Source organism: Pteropus vampyrus, unplaced genomic scaffold, assembly GCF_000151845.1.
Source record: "Pteropus vampyrus isolate Shadow unplaced genomic scaffold, Pvam_2.0 Scaffold358, whole genome shotgun sequence".
In the NCBI taxonomy this organism is placed as follows: domain Eukaryota; kingdom Metazoa; phylum Chordata; class Mammalia; order Chiroptera; family Pteropodidae; genus Pteropus; species Pteropus vampyrus.
Window position 1 is genome coordinate 1237519 of NW_011889139.1, and position 17855 is coordinate 1255373.

The window sequence follows — 17855 nt, forward strand, 5'->3', positions numbered from 1 at the left end:
GAAGGAATGAAATTAGTAGACAATTATGAAAAAAACGCATGATAATTGAATAGCTGGTTCTACTGACATGAGTAAGGACTTTGAAGTCAAACACCTGGTTTTGAATCCTGGTCCTGCTGCTTTGCAGCTGTATGAATGAATGTAGGCAAATTACAGTTTCTTTTAACCTTGATTTTCTCATCTGTAAAATACCAACACTATTAAGGGGACGGATTTGAAAAAATACAGTAAAGTTCCTGACCAGTGCTTTGTGTCCAATAAATGATAAAATAGCTGATTAAAACTTGTGAAAACTCTGAAGCAAGAGTGAAAAATAAAGCTAATTATAAACCATTATTTGCTAGTAAGCAAACTGCTTGAGGACTTAAAAAAATTTACATTCAACTTTTATATTTTACTAACAGTAGTTTGATTTGGAAAAGAATCCCAGTAAAAATGTATAGATGGGTTCGTGGTAATTACAGACTGCTTTCCAAATACCAGTTTTGCCTCTGCTGGCAAGTACCTCCTTTTATTGAGCTTGGTTTTACTACGCTTTATAGATACTGAATTTTTTACAAATTGGAAGCAAGACCATCCACTAGCAATAAGATTAGGACTTGCTTTATTGAGTCGTCTGGAACTGCACCCGCAATATCTGAAGTATGCCTACATAGGAAAAAAACGGATTACTGGATGGCAGGAGCAAATGCAAGAGTTGTGCACAGTGGAGGTTTTATATGCGGATGAAGTTGTTAATCTACTAAAATAAATTTTAAATACCTTCAGCTTTGCGGGTGGATACCAAAAGAAAGCTGTTGAGCTCCGGGGAAAAAGTGCTGATCATTAATCGGTGCTGTGAAGCTATCAAAGGGGCATTCAGGAGCCATCTACTCTTTTGTGTAAAAGGTAACAATAAAAGAACTCAATCTATTCTTTCCGCTAACGGAGATGATGGTTTTTCAAGTGGAGGGACGACGACGCCTTGCAGCAAGGCCGCCGGCTGGGCCCAAGGACCTTCCCAGAAGATTAATCAGTTTCCCCGCAGCGGAGCCTAGAGACCGCCCCAACCTGCTCCAGAACTAGAATTGCACGCAGGACCTCGGCGGCGGCAGGGTAACGTGACGGGAGCGCCCCGGGATGCGGGGGTCACGTGGGCGTACGGCCCCGCCCCGCTCCCCAGTCGGCCCGGAGGTGGGGTCTGGCGTTTGCCCCGGAAGAGGCTTCTTCAGCTGACAGCTGCTTGTAAGGTGGCGGGGGCGGCGGCGGCGGCAGTGGCAGCAGCAGCAGCAGCAGCGGCATCACGCCCGGAGCAAAATGGCGCTGCGACCGGGAACTGGAGCTGGTGGCGGCGGCGGCGGCGGCGGGGCCGCGGGAGCTGGTGCGGGGCCCGCGGGCGGAGGCAGGTGGGTGTGAGGAGCTGGGCAGGGACTCGGCAGCGGCGAGGGGTGTTTGGAGATTACGGAGGTTTTCACCCGTTCCGACCACTTTTGCTTTGGAACTGGGCTACAAGAGAAGGGTCGTCCAGGCACGTAGGCCGAAAGGGGCGGATGGAGCCCGGGCGCCTGACTCCTGTCTTCCAGGCTCAGGGACACTGGGGCCGAGTGGGGAGCGAGCACGCGCCCCAGTGCAGTAAGGAAAGGACGCGAAGGCGAAGGTCCGCTCGGCAGGGCTGGCACCAGCGAGGCTGGATAAAGGAGGAACCCCGACTCCTCGCTTCTCTCCCTGGCTGGCTCTGAAACGACCAGAGACTTCCCTTTCCCAGGACTTGACCAGGGACACTGTAGGGAAGGTTCTAAAAAATCTGGTCACAAAGCTGAACAACTGTTTCCAAGATGCGTGTGTGGGTACTGTTTGTCTTTTCCCCTTTTAGTGTCCTGTCCTTTTTATTTATTTCCTTAACACACGAGAAACAGCAAGAAAATCTGAAAATACTTGAATTAGTAAATGGAGCTCTTGTAGATGTAACTCTTAAGACTTGTTTCCTTATTAAAAAACAATTCATTGTTAAAGAGCAGTTACACAGCTATTAGAACAAAGCTTCCAGACTTTCACTTAACCCTTAAACAAATCTGTCCTCTCATATTTCAGCTAATAATTACCTGTGATTCTCCTACCCAGAACGATAGGGACGTGAACATTTACTATTTGACAAGTTCATAATTTAAGGACAATTTTATTCCCCACTTCTATAAGACCTAGTCTGATTCTGTTTTGTTAGCCAACACATACTGCATACACATTTAGAGATAAAATTAGCTTTTTTTCCCTTCAGTATCCTAAATTATCTTTGGAAAACAAAGTGGTAGTTTTTTGATATGCAATGTTTTAATTTGCAGTCATGAAAACTACAAAACTGGAGTGTCTTTAAAGTTATCACCTCTTGCAGGTGCTTATATATGTGCTGGGAAAAAAGAGACAGTCACTGTTCAGTAAACCACCTGTGTGCAGCCCCATTTTTCATTTCTGCTGCATATCTTTCACTTAGATTTAAAACTTTCTTTTGTTTTATAATTTACACTGTTTCATTAGAGTTTTTCATGAATACTCTAAGTCAGTTTCTGGCTGAAGACAAATGTGTAATTTCTATATGTAATGACAATTTCTAAAACGTTTCTGAGTGGCATTAATATGATCAAGTATATGATTAATCATGGCACCAAGTTCTGGGAAAATGTAAACTTAAAAGAATTTGGCATTTTAAGGCCAGGTTTTATTTATTTTTATGTTTTTGAGAGGGGTGAACCTCAGGTGCAGAAAGTTGAGGGGATCATTCCCCTTAATTTATAGTATTTTTTTTAATATCATCAGTCTATGAACACAAGATTTTTTAAAAATATGGTCTGAATTGTAATAGAAATGAGAATGATTGATTTAAATTTTTTCCCTCTGTAAAATTTGGTTATAGTAACATTTGCATTTCTAAAACTGTAGGATAGGTTGTGGTTCCATAGTGTAGTGGTTAACACATCTGCTTTACATGCAGAAGGTTCTGGGTTTGTGCCCCAGTGGAAGCACAGACCATGGTCTACCGCCATGCCACCCTGAACAAACCCGATGTCTGATCTCGAAAGCTAAGCAGGGTTGGGCCTGGTTAGTACTTGGATGGAAGACCACCTAGGAAGACCAGGTGCTTAGGCATAAATAATAATAAAATAAATAAATAAAAATAAAACTAGGATATATGGGAGAGAAAAATGGTTACAATGATCCTAACCTTGAATAGCATATGGTAAGTGTAACATATATTGGAAACTTTCTGAGCCTGAAAATCTGTATGCCAAATAAAGAATATTATGGTTTTCAGAGAGCAGCGGTGAGGGCTGAGGTTTTTTTTATGAGGAAGTTAACATTATGCTAGCCTAAGTATATTTTATGGAAAAACTAAAAGAACCAGGTAACCTCTCAGCTTTCAATAGAGAAAAGTCATGAACTATAATTTACCATATTTCTTAGGTACTTGTCTATGTTCTAAGAGACTAAGCAAAAAGCAATGATGTTTTCTAACTTTATTAATATTACCCTACTTTTGATTGTTATTCTACTTTAGAATGGGCTACTTTAGAATAAATAGTAGAGTTGTATAAATGGCAAAATTTACCCAAGAGATGAGAAGTATTTTTGTTTTTAAGTCAAGTACTGCAGAAAGAAAAGTTGAAAGATCTTGACTAGTCTGTAGCCTTCTAGGATGTTATCATTTATGAGCTTGTCTATTTTTTTCCTGCTCTTTTAATAAGCTCCTTAAGGGCTTCCTCATCTTTTCATCTTCCACTGTTTCTAGCACATAAAAAACATTTCCTGAACGTTTGGAGGTTCAAGCTACATTGAAGGCAAAGCAGCAGCAGCATTTCAGCTGGGCCTCATTTGGAGGAAGAGGAAAGGGTCAAGAGATGTCATAAAGGTGGGAAGGCCTAGTGAACATTAGGGAACAGCAGGTAGGCCTGATGTGGCCCTATGGTAGAGGAGTGGGGGAGAAGAATATTGTGAGATAAAGCTGAAAAAAAAAAAAAGTTGTGCTAAAGCTGGAGCGGTCCTTGAGTATAAACTAAGGAAAATCAGTTTACAGTGGAGTCATTGCATATATTTAATCTCAGGAATGGTTATCAGATGTTTATCACCTGTGCTGTATGAGCTGCTGGAGGTGGGGAGATCCACTAGGAAGTCTCATAGGAGTACAGACTTGAGAAGTCAAGGCTGATCTAGATTAGCAGCAAAGGTAACTGAAAAGGAAGAATGAAGTAAGCATGTGACAAGCCGAGCCCGCAGTTCTGCTTTCACATTAGCACACCAGTAAAAATATTGATTTTACCTTTGAAATCAAATTGCCTGTTTTTTTGCCAAAATTTTGCTGTCTTATCAATATCTTAGCTGCTTGTCTAGTCTTTAAGCATATCAATGTTAGTCATCCAAACCTTTCAGAGAGTCATATGAATGGTACATAGGTCACTAAGTAGTTCAGGTTGCTAAATAATTACTGGAGTAAGTCATGTTTGTCAGTAATGTTCTTAATTTAGTTTTTGTTTGCGTTTTCAAAGTAACCTTTATACATCTATACATCTCTTCTTGTCTATTTGGTGTCTTAGTTGGGACTTTGGGAAACTTGTGGTTCTGTGCCTAAATTTGAGGAAACAGTACAGGGTGGTGAAGGGATTGCATAGAGCTTCACAGTCGCTTTATGGCAGAGCTGGAAAAAATACATAACTCAAGTTTTCAGTTTTTACTTAGTCACTACACCATACTGATAATCATAATTTTTAAGACTGATTTTGAAAAGTCTTGACAAGTTGATTACTTAAATGCATTGCTTCTAAGTTTATAAATCTATAAACTTATATGAGTAACTTTTTAAAAAATTGAGTACTACCAAATTTCAACTTACAGTTTAAACATTTTATTCAGTTAACACATTACTTAGCTAATATATCTCATGCAGTTCAGAGAAAACTTCACTATTCAGGCCTCTCTTTGGTACAGACCCTGTTTGTCAGCAGTAGAATTTGCCAATGGTTCAGATCCTCTATAAGGCTGTAATAACACATAACCAGATAGATGCTCAACTAGAACTTTTTATACTATCTTACAATTAAAAAAATAAATAAATATTTTAGTGCAAAAGGTGCTAAAGTTAGATTTCTAGCCCTTTTCCTCTGAAGCTGGATGTTGTAGAATAGAAAAATGCAAGGGAACATAAATTCACCATACAATTTCTGGATTTCACTAGATTCTCTAAAAACCTTTAGAGAATCTTCCAGAAACCCCCCTTCGATCCTTAACTCCCAGATTAAGAGCGTTTCTCACTCAGACTTTTTTCTTCTTTGATTTGTCCCATTTTCTTCCCCTCCCATCTCAGAGAAAGTAATACCTCTTTTCAAAGCAAATCCCTTTTGCTACCTTGATCTGTTAATCCCATTCCCTCAAAAACCTTGTTTTATCAATCACTAAGTATTTTTTGTATCCTAAATCTTTCCCTATAGGTCCCTTTCTCTTCCTCTTGAAATTGTTCACTCAGAGATCCCCATTTTCAACAGCAGTGATCTTTATTTATTAATCCTAATTCTGATCAGCTTTTCTTTAGATGCTAGTAACTGCTACTTTCTTCCTGAAATGTAGTCCTTTCTGTTATAATTCTCACTTATAACCAATTCTCTTGGTTCTCAGTGACCATTCCCTACTCAGTTTTCACTGTCAGAATTCTCCAAGGTTCTCCTTTGTTGCCTGCTTACTATATATGCACATTCCCTTGGCTATTTCATCCACAACCAGAGCATAATTTATTTTTTATCTTTATTTTTAAAAGCCTAGCTAGATTGACATAGACCCATCTCCTGAGCTCGAGTTACTTTTCTGATTGTCTGCTAGATTGCTCCTCATGGACACACTCCTACCACTTTTCTCTCCAAACCTACTCACATTGGGTTCCTGTTTTCAATATGTTTTCAGCATAGTCGCAGTTGCTCAGGCTCAAAATCTCAGCAGCATCCTCAGCTCTTTCTACTTTTTCACTACTGTTCTTCATGCTAGCAGTTACCAAGTCCTATAGATTCTTTTACATAGCTTTCATTCACCTCTTGTTTTCCATTCCCACTACTCTGGTTATGGCCCTTTTCATCTCTTATTAAGATTATTGTGATAGTTTCTTAGCTAGTTCTTTTTACTTTAAATCTTCTCTGCCACACTCTATTACCAAAGAAACCTAAAGCACATTTCTGATCATTTCACTCTCCTACGGAAAACCTCTGACATCAGGGAAATGCAGATCCAAATCACAATGAGATACCACTTCACACCCATTAGGGTAACTATCATCAAAAAAGAAAAAGAAAAAAAGAAAGAAAATAACAAGTATTGGTAAGGATGTGAAAAAATTGGAATCTTCATGCATTGCTGGTGGGAATGTAAAATGGGGCAGCTACTATGGCAAACAATTTGGCAGTTTCTCAAAAAGTAAATGTAAAATTACCATATGACATAGCAATTCCACTGCTAGGTATAAACTCAAAAGAAGGATTCAAACAGATACTTGTATACAAATGTTCACAATAGTAGTATTCACAGCAGCCAAAAGGTGGAAACAACCAAAGTGTACACCAACAGATGAATGGATAAACAAAATGTGGTATGTACATACAATGAAGTATTAGTCAGCCATAAAAAGGAACAAAATTCTCACACATGCTACAACATGAATGAACCTTGAAAACTGCTAAGTGAAATAAGCCAGATACAAAAAGACACGTATTGTATGATTCTACTTAATACAATGAACTAGAATAGGCAAATTCATAGAGACAAAAAGTAGAATAGTGGCTACCAGGGGTTGCGGGGAGGATGTAATGGGAAATTATTATTTAATGGGTACAGAGCTTCTATTTGGGATGATGGAAAAGTTCTGGAAATGGATCATGGTGATGATTATACAATGTTGTGTATATTTTACCACAGTTTTAAAAAATGACAATTTCATATAATATGCAAAATAAAATTAAACATTTTAAAGGCCTTCTACAATATGTTTACTTTTCCAATCCTGTATCTTCAACCCTAAATCGTATCGAGCTTTTGCTTAAGCTGTGTAATTAATGTGCCTCTCTTTAAGATTTAACTCAAAAGATACCTCCACAAAACTTCCCGAGATATAACTGATGAAATTAGTCTTTTTCTTGTTAGTATTTTGAACCTCTCACAACACTTAGCACATTTTGTCCTGTGTTAAAGTTATTTGCCTGCATCTGTGTCTCCAGTGAGACTGAGCTAATTCAGTCCTTTCATGTAGTAGGCCCTCAATAAATGGTCACTGAATTGAATCTGACCCAGCACTCTCATTTTATGAATGGGGAAATTGGAATCCAGGGGAAGTCACACAGTAACAGAGCAAGGACTAATTTAAGGCCTTCTGTCTTCTAGTTCAAAAAATTACCCCCCTACATTAACATGCTGACTGTCGTGCAGCCTATGGATGTTCAATCTGTATTACTATTAGTTCAGTATTGTACTGCAGAGTAAATGTCATGATTCTGTCTACAGTTCTGTCATTTATGTGAAAAATTACATGTTTTATTTGAAATTTTTGTACATATAAAGATCTCAATGTATTTTTCTGTTTTCAGCTTCATGTTTCCAGTTGCAGGTGGAATAAGACCCCCACAAGGTATGTGAAAGGTTAAGTTTTGAACTTCTATTTTTCACTATTATGTTTCTGAACTTGGAAATTAAGTGGGTAAAAAGTTCTATTGCCACCAAATAGAATAAACTTTTCCTGTAGTCTTGAACCTATATGACAGCCACTCAGAAAATTTCTCAAAAATTTTGTAATTTGGGGAATAATAAGAATCATTTATTATTTCTCCCAAACTTATTTAAACATTATATTGACAGATTGTTATTTAACCTCAGAAATGAAGGAGACTTTCAGGACAAGAGTATTAAAGAACAGGTGACAAACATGAAATGAGCTGTTATTCTCTGAGTGACATCTTTTTTCTTCTATCTAGTCTTCTCCTAGATTGTTAGCTCCATAGGGCAATGGCTGTGTCTGCCTTGAGCTTATTAGCGTGCTGATAGAAAATAATAAGGTCTCTATAGATGTTCGTTGAATGAATAAATGAACTTTTTTCGTTATTTAATACTACTGTGTTTTTTCTATATGAATTTGGTCTTATTATAATCAGGTAGGTAAGAGATTGCATATTCTGACTTAACTATTTTAAGTCTCAGTCTTATTCCTAGTAATTTCTCTTCTTTCGTGGTTTCAGACAGGAGACCACCAATATCAATTATCACTTTGACTTTAAGGAAGCAGTAGTAAAGGAATATAATCTTGACTCACGGTACTATACCATTGGGACACAATATCGACGGAAAAATATGTCTGCCCTTCTTTCTGCTCACTTCTCCCACTTCACTGTACCCTCCTCCTCTCCACACACCAAGCTGCTTCTGAAAACTGGCCCTTCTCACAAGCCAGTGTTGATTAGTTCTGGCAGACTTGCTGGAAAAACAGAGAAGCAGACTCCTAGGTCACCAAGAGAGATGAAAGATAAATAGCTGCTCAGTAACAGGTGGTCAGTGGCTCGAACTGACTTTGTCTCCATTTATAATCAGGGATGGAGGTTGAGTTTCAGGTAAATTTTTCCAAGGGTCAGTTGGATCCTTTTCATTGTGCTCACATTTATGCATTATTTAAGCTATCTGTAATTAGATGTGTCCCAGATTTAGATCAAATGGTTTGAGATCTTTTGTTCTTTAGGAAGGCATTACAGAGTTATGTGTTCATTATCATGGCTTATTTTTCATTTTTATAAACTTTAAAAATTGTGAGAACAGGGCAAAAAGAGATCCCCAAAAGTTGCCTGCTGTTTTTGCTTCTGGAATTTGGAATTGTTTTTGAGATTTTTTTCTTTTTACAAAGTATGTTAGAGGGGACTTTCTGATCATTTGAAGGCTTTGAATTATGCATGAATTATTTCTGGAAGCGTATAGAAGAAGCTGACAGTAAGAGTGGCCACAAGATGAGTAGGTAAACAGGAGACAGGAGAGAAACGAGACTTATTTTTCACTGTGTATACTTTTATGCCTTTAAATGTTGTACCAAATACCTGAGTTATATAAGAATTAAGTAAAGTTAATTAAATAAAACTTTAGGTCCAAAGGAATAAGAGGAAAAACATCTCACTATGGTTATATTCAATCTGCGCATTCTGATTTTCTGTGATACCTCAAGGCCTTTGCATTTGGTGTTCCTTTGTCTGAAGTACTCTTCCCATATATTCCCATGGCTTCCTTCTCATTTTCTTCAAGTACTTGCTTAATGCCACCCTATTGGTGAAACCTTTTCTGACTATGTAATTGCAACCACTCCTTTCCCTGACACTCCCTTTCCTCCTTGCCCTGCTTTATTTGTTACCCTAGCTCTTATCACCACCTGACATGCACTTATTTTGTACTATCTATCTCCCTCAATTACAGTAAGTTTCATGAGAGCAAAGACCTGGTTTTGCTCACTGCTGTGTCCCTAGAATGGTGCTTGACATGGAGGAGGCCCTCAAATACTTGAATAAATGATTGAACAAATAAATGGATTGCCACTAATAAATGTCACCTACACATATGAATGTCCATGCTTGTGAAATTAAACTATGTATAAATAACCTTGAAGGTTTACAAACCCACAAGGTAAACATAGTATGCTTCACTAGAACATTAATTTTTTAATCAAAATTTGATTAAAATTAATCAGAAAAGTAAATGATGGAGTTGAAATTCGTACTTAAGCCTATCTCACTCCAGAATCTGTTTTTTCTACTATACTGTGCTGCCTCCCAAGTAACAAGTTTTTTAGGTACTTAACGGTTTTAAGAAAATAACTTTAAAACACATTGACTTTAATGAAACCTTTATGTTTTTTAGCAGGTCTGATGCCGATGCAGCAACAAGGATTTCCTATGGTGTCTGTCATGCAGCCTAATATGCAAGGCATGATAGGAATGAATTACAGCTCTCAAATGTCCCAAGGACCTATTGCTATGCAGGTACTTGCCTCTTTAGCTATTTACAGAGTTATTGTTTGTTGTTATGAGAATGACATACTAAGAACTACATGCTAGGACCTTAATGTTATATTTAGAAATAAATGTAGTCTACATCTTAGATGGCCTCCTTCAAAATAAAATGAAGATATGTTTATAAGAGAGAAAAAATAAAAAATCATTTAAGGAAAATTTGGTGACCTTTTTATATGATTCCTGGCTTAGAAAAATTTTAGAATGTCTAGGAAAACTCAGGGGCTGGATTTCATGAAGTAGCACTGTTAGAAAGTAGCACTATTCTTATGAAAGGAACAGGGTCATTGTATGGAAGGCTCAGAGCCTTCTTTATATTGAAGTATCTCATCTATCCCCATAACAACTTCTTAAAGAGGTGGCATCTCCGTTTTTCTGGTGAGGAAACCGAAGCTTTGTGAGGATGCTTACAGAACACAGTAAGCCAAGATTTGAACCTAAGTCTTCAGTACACTTATACTTAACCATATTATACCTTGAATTCTCTCTTAAGAGCAGTAGGGAGCCATTTAAGCAGCGGAATAACACAATTAGATTTGTATTTCAAAAGGGTCATTCTGACTGCTAATTAGTGACCAGAGGCAGAGAAAAGAGCAAAAGTAGATGTAAGGAGGATCATTAAAAGGCTGATGTACTGAGAGCAGGTGAGATGTTGGCTTAAATTAGGGTGGTAGTAGAGGGATGGAGACGTGGATGTTATTGAGAACGATTTAGGAAATAAAATCAATAGGACTTGCTGAGTATTTAGATGTTGAAAATGAAGGAGAAGGTGGTATCAAATTGATTATTTTCTGCTTGAGCAACTAACTAGTGGTGTCATTTATTAATAAACCCTGGAGGAGATGGTTTGCCGGTACATGTTGTTTACTTTGAAGAATCCACAAAACATTCAAGCGGGGCTGTTCAGAGACAATTAACTGAACTCTAGTCATTTTTCACTCTGGGTTGAAAATTTTAGATTTCAGAGTCATCCACACATAGAAGGTAATTGATGCCATAGAAGCGAATTAGAGCATGAAAGAATACTGTTGATGGCAAAAATGGTCCAGGATAGAGCCTTCAGGATTGCAACATTTGACTCTAAGGGAGTGAGTTGACAACAGAGGAGATCGAAGAGGAGCAGCCAGAAGTAGACGGGAGGATTAAAGAAAAAAACACGTGGGTTTCAGTGTCAGGCAGACTCAAGTTCAAATCCCACTTTGCTACTTAACCTGTAAAACAGAGATGTAATAATACCTTGCTGGTGTGGTAGTAGAAAGTATTGAACGAAGGAATTATATAAAGCACTTAGCATTGTACAGTGAACAGGAAGTGGTAAGAAGTTTTTATTTCTTATATTAATGTTAATATCAGAATGGTCTTTCAAGTGGCATGACTTTATTTCATGTTCTGTCTCTTAAATTCATCTGTTTCCATGCTTTCATTGACTCACAGCTTTCATTTCTGACCAAAAAATTCTTTCTCGAGTAGTAGTAATAATGAGTAATAATAACCACCAGTTGTTTTTATGTTCTGTATTCATTGTATCTATTATATCATTCAGTCCTCATAACAACTCTGTGAGATAAGTAGTATTTTTATTCCCATTTTACAGATAAGGAAACTGCAGTCAGAGAGAATTCGTGTCCTGTTCGAAGCCATACAGCTTGTTTCAAACACTTAAACCAAAGCTTTCTTATATTTCAGAACCTGAGTTCTTAACAACCACTGTTCCCTAAACTAGTCATTTGAGTATCACCTTCATGATTTTTGCTATGTACTACTTAACATTTAATTGATTAGGTTTTTAACAAATTCTAAAAATCTTTATATTGCTAAAGTAAATAGAAAATCTTTGTTATAAACAGATTCACCAAAAAGCATATGGTGAATCAAAACAGAATTCTAGCTAGATACTGTTACTTATTGGAGTTTATAAACCCCCTGTTTACTTTCTGTTAAAAAAAAAAAAAAAGGAAAGTCTACAATTTATCTGAAAAGGATTTGGCAAAAGGAAAAAAAAGTGTATATATATGTAGAAACAGTAAAGAGGGTAAGATGTTAATTTGTACTGTTCTTCCAAATTTTCTATGGATTTTAAATTTTTAAAAAGGGAAGAATTAGAACAAAAATCAATAATAGTTAAAATGAAACATAAAAGGGAACTTAAATGAGAATTGCAGGAGAATTAAAGAGTATTCCTGTTATCGCGTGCTGAACATGTGTCCCTATGTAACTGGCACAATCAGAGATGAGTAGTATCATGATTTAGTAAGTACAGTCTAAGGTAGGCTTTTTCCTCTTGCATCTCTATATCTTTGTAAAGTATCTTCTACAGCTATGTATGATATCCATGTAAACCAAGTAACCAAATCAATTGAATCCAGGAGTCAGATCTTTGGCTGAATCCAAAGTGTTATATTATTACTGTTTTTAATAAACAAGTCAGAACCAAAATGGATTTTGTACTGTTAATAAATATTTTAAATGCCATATATTTCATTTTTACCTAATTAATTTTTATTTATGTGTTTTATTACGTATACAATGTGTTAGTATAGTAGCATATGTATATAATTTATAAATAAGTAATATTGGGAGTTTATAATCAGAATTTAAGTTGAAATCATTGTCATGTCGAAGTTATTTAAGCAAATAAAATTTATATGTTGTATGTAAAGATTTAGGAAAATTCCCAGAATAATTCTTTATTCATCTGCAGTAGGAGGAAAATAAGACTAAATTGAGCTTTTGTAGGTCTTAAATTCATGTTACTCACCTTTCACTAGGTTATGCAATAGGAAAAACAATTCCAAAATTTCAGTGACTTACAAAAACAAAGCTTTGTTTCTCATTTGTGATACATGCCTTTTGTGGGTTGGCTCAGCTCTTTGTTCTCTTTATTCTGAGACCCTTACCTAGGACATCCCAGACTCTTGGCATAGAGAAAAAGATGGCCAAACCCTGTGATGTCTTTTAAAGCTTTCTCTCAGAGATAACACTTATCAGTCACTTCTGTTCACCAAAGTAATGTGGCCAAAATGAACATCAGTAGGGGAATGTACCAGAAGGAGAACATACCACACAGGGATGTGTAATACTCTTAGAGTAAGGGCAGCAAATAACTGGAAACAATCCACCATAGAATACAATGTTTTTAATTAAGAGTTAGTAAGCTTACTGCTGAATCTTAATAACAACTGATAACAACTGATATAATTTTTAATCATTGATTTTCACACTAAACATTGTTTTATGACTTGCATAGTTATCTGGAAAATGTTTTTAAAGAGTTTGATACAACCAAAACCAATAAATATCTCTAACATGCACAACAATAGTATGAAAAAGTAAACCATCAGATTTACTATCCTCCAAATAATGTCTCTGAGTATCAGGAGCTTAGAATTAATGATTCCAAAATAAGGAAGCTATAATCTTTTTCTTTAACCTTTAATCTTACTGACAGGTTTTATAATGCTTGGAAGATGCTCACTATTCTTAAAGGGAAAATTCATTCAGATCTTATTTTTCCCCCAAACTGAATAGCCCTAACCAACCACAGACATGTATATGAGAAAAACCCATTATTCTTTAGCCATCTTTTAAATCTTTGAAGGGTGCATTTTCAGATAAAAGTCAAAGGTGAAAATTAGTCTTGGTTGTCACATACCTCTCCAGTCTCCAAAACTTGTAAAAAGAAAACACTCCACAAGATTTACAATAAATTTTAAAATTATTATTCTGAAATATTTTAAGCCTATAGTAAGAATAGACTATATGATAAACATGTATGAGCTAATTATTAAAACATTTTTAAACTTTTTATTTGTATATAAATGCATATTCATTCACATGTATGTAAGAAATAATACAAAGAGATCCTTTACCTAGTTCCCCCAGTGGTAGCAACTTGCAGAACTATAAGACAATATTATAACCAGGATATTAATATTGATACTGTTGAGATATAGAACATTCCATCACCTCAAAGATCCCCTGTGTTGCCACATTGTAGCCATACTCATTTCCGCCCTCCCCACTGAGCACCTCCCCATCCCATGGCAATCACTAGTATGTTCCTGATTTCTCTAATTTTGTGATTTCAAGAATGTTATCTAAATTTGAATACTAACCTTTTGGGATGGCTTCTATTGCTCAGCATACTTCCTTTGAGATTCATCCAAGTTGTTACATGTATCAATATTCTTTTTTATTGCTGAGTAGCATTCTGTGGAATGGATGTCCTACAGTTTGTTCACTCATCGAAGGACGTCTGGGCTGTTTCTAGTTTTGAGCTATGATAAATAGAGGTTTTTGTATGAACATGAGGCTTCATTTCTCCGGGATAAATGCCCAGGTGTGCAATTGATGGGTGCCGTGGTAGTTGGATGTTTGGTTTTTATAGAAACTGCCAAATGTTTTCCAAAGTGGTTGCACCATTTTAAATTTCCACCAGCAATATATGAGTGATCCAGTTTCTCTGCATTCTTGCTAACATTTGGCGTTGTTATTTTTTATTTTAGCCATTCTGGTAGATGTGTTGTGGTATGTCATTGTGATTTTAATTTACATTTTCCTAAGGGCTAATGTCAAAAATTCAAGAGAGCTTTACTTGATATGAATATTTTATTGAGTGAGAAACAAACTCTCAAACAAGGAGGGCTCAAACCAAAAGTTTCAGCAGTTACAGCTCAGTTTATAAAACTGAATAAGTTGTTTATTGCGATTACTTAATAGAAACTTACATTCCTTTTCATTGCATAAGCTTCTTGTTTATAGCTAATTAGCTAGGAAACTGTAAGGTCACACTGACATGAAGAAAGCTTAAGTTTTGTTCAGGGTCAGAGTCAGCATTTCAGGGAAATCAGGACAGTGTTACATTTTGATTAGTTAACTATGAGTGTTTGTTCACACCGTGGCATCCATTTGATTTTTCAACACTAATGATGTTAAACGTCTTTTCACGTCCTTATTTGCCTTCGTTACATTTTCTTCAGAGAAGTGTCTCTTCTTATCTTTTATCCATTTTCTAATTGCAATTTTTGGTATTTTACTGTTAGTTTTCTGACAGTTCTTTATATATTCTGCGTACTAGTCCTTTGTTAGATATGTGGCTTGCAAATATCTTCTCCCAGTGTAGTTTGTTGTCTTAGTCCGTTCAGGCTGCTGTAACAAAATACCAGAGATTGGGTAGTTTATAAACAACAGAAATTTATTTCTCACACTTCCAGAGGCTGGAAGTCCAAGTCCAGGGTGCCTGCAAGGTCAGGTGAGGGCCCTCTTAGGTCACAGGGACTTCTAGTTGTGTCCTGACTTAGGAGAAGGGACTAGGGAGTTCTGTGGGATCTCTCTATGAGCACACTAACCCCATTCATGAGGTCTCCACCCTCATGACCTAAGCATCTCCCAAAGGCTCTACCTACTAGTACCAGCACCCTTGGGGTTAGATTTTCAATATGTGAATGTGGGGAGGGACAATCAGACCATAGCACTTGTCTTTTCATCCTCTTAACAGGGTCTTTCATGGAGAAAAAGTTTTTAATTTTGATGAAATCTAATTTATTAATGTTTCCTTTTATGGAACATTCATTAGTATAAGTCAGAGCTTTTTGCTTCTCTTTGGATACCAAAGACCTTTCTAGTTTTCTAGTTTTACATATTACGTTTACGTTCATAATACATTTTGAGTTAATTTTTGTATAAGGTATTTCTTTATTAATTTTGGGTAAAGCTGAGGTTTATATTTTTGCCTGTGGATATTTAGTTGCTGGACATTGTTGAAAAGGCAATCCTTTTTCCATTGAAGTGCTTTTGTATTTTTGTCAAAAATCAGGTGGGCATGTTTGTGTTTTGGCTATTTATGGTCCCTTAAGAGTCCATGTGAATTTTAGGATGGTTTTTTCTGTTTCTACAAAAAAAGTCATTGGGATTTTGATAGGAACTGTATTGAATCTGTAGATCGCTTTGGGTAATATTGACATTTTAACAATAGCAAGTCTCCCTATCCACGAACATGCGATATTTCCATTTATTTATATTTTCTTTAATTTTCTTCAGCAGTGTTTTATAGTTTTCATTGTATGTCTTTCCCTTCCTTGGTTAAGTTAATTCCTAAGTATATTATTCTTTTGGATGGTATTGTAAATGGAATTATTTTTGTAATTTCCTTTTCAGATTGTTCATTGTATATAGAAATGCAATCGATTTTTGTATGCTGACTATCCTGCTACTCTGCTGAATTCATTTATTCTAACAGCTTTTTTGTGGAGTCTTTATTATTTTCTACATATGAGATCATATCATCTGCAAACAGATAATTTTACTTCTTCTTTAACCAGTCTGGATGCCTTTTGTTTTTTTTCTTGCCTAATTGCTCTGGCTAGAACTTCCACTGCTATGTTGAATAGAAGTAGAGAAAGTGGGACTTATTCCTGATCTTAGAGGAAAAGCTTTCAATCTTTCACCATTGAGTATGATGTTCACCATAGGTTTTTCAAATATCACCTTTATTGTGTTGAGATAGGTTTTTTCTGTTCCTAGTTTGTTGAGTGTTTTTGTCATGAAAGGGTGTTGAATTTTGCCAAACGCTTTTTCTGCGTCAGTTGAGATGATCATGTGATTTTTTTCCTTCATTCTGTTAATGTGGCGTATTATACTGATCAATTTTCATATGTTGAACCATCCTTGGGGAATAAATCCCAGTTGGTCATGGTGTACAGTCATACGCCACTTACCAATGGGGATATGTTCTAAGAAATGTGCCATTAGGTGATTTTATTATTGTGTAATCATAGAGTGTACTTACACAAACCTACATGGTATAGCCTACTGCATACCTAGCCTCTGTGGTATAGCCTGTTGCTTCTAGTCTACAAACCTGTCCAGTATGTTACTATACAAAACAACACAAGATTAAATCAAGCACAAGAGAATGATACAATCAACAGATGTGGTTAACATGAGATGTATGAGGCCGCTGCTGGCATAACACAACATACTGTTTTATAGCAGAGTTGTTTTTTTTATAAGTAGTAAGAGTACACTCTAAAATAACAAACGTATAGTAGAATAAATACATAAACCAGTAACATAGTTGTTTATTTTCATTAGCAAGTATTATGTATTGTACGTAATTATATGTGTTATAATTTTATATGACTATCAGCTCAGTAGATTTGTTTATACCAGCATCACCACAGATATGAGAGTAACATGTTGTGCTGTGATGTTACCACAGCTACGATGTTACTAGGTGATAGGAATTTTTCAGCTGTATTATAATCTTATAAGACCACCATTATATATGGGGTCCATCGTTGAACAAAATGTCATTATGTGATACACGATTGTATAATCCTTTCAATATGCTGCTGAATTCTGTTTGCTCATATTCTATTGAGGATTTTTGCATCAGTATTTATAAGGGGTGTTGGTCTTTAGTTTTTCTTTCATAGTGTCTTTGTCTGGCTTTGGTATCAGGATTTTGCTGACCTCATAGAAAGTTAGGAAGTGTTCCCCTCTTCAATTTTTTGGAAGTTTGGGAAGAACTGCTATTAGTTCTTTGAATGTTTGGTGGAATTTGTCAGCAGAGTCATCAAGTCCAAGGCTTTTCTCAAATGAGAGTTTTTGATTATTGAATCAGTCTCAGTAACTGTATAAGACTGATTCTTCCCATGTTATTCTTCTTTTCAAAATTGTTTTAACTATTCTAATTCCTCTCCCTTTCCATATAAATTTTAGAATAATGTTATCCAGATCTATAAAAACTCTTGCTGGAGTTTTGATAGGAATTATGTTAAACCTTATATCATTTTGTAGAAAATGGACAGCTTTAAT

General features: G+C 36.2%; 1 protein-coding gene and 1 pseudogene across 9 annotated transcripts in view; both read left to right on the forward strand.

The window, feature by feature from the left end:
• Nucleotides 1–1167: 1167 nt before the first annotated feature.
• SYNRG (synergin gamma) overlaps nucleotides 1168–17855 on the forward strand; it is a 68145-nt gene continuing 51457 nt past the window's right edge. For 7 of the 9 annotated variants that reach the window (XM_011379381.2, XM_011379385.2, XM_011379386.2 and 4 more), the window contains exons 1-3: nucleotides 1297–1385; nucleotides 7587–7627; nucleotides 9886–10007. In XM_011379381.2, coding sequence (XP_011377683.1) covers nucleotides 1297–1385; nucleotides 7587–7627; nucleotides 9886–10007 — 252 coding nt within the window. Of the gene's footprint in view, nucleotides 1386–7586; nucleotides 7628–9885; nucleotides 10008–17855 lie in introns of all 9 variants that reach the window. The other 2 variants (XM_023522854.1, XM_011379383.2) reach the window with 2 other exon arrangements.
• On the forward strand, nucleotides 3006–3120 carry LOC111731281 (annotated as a pseudogene).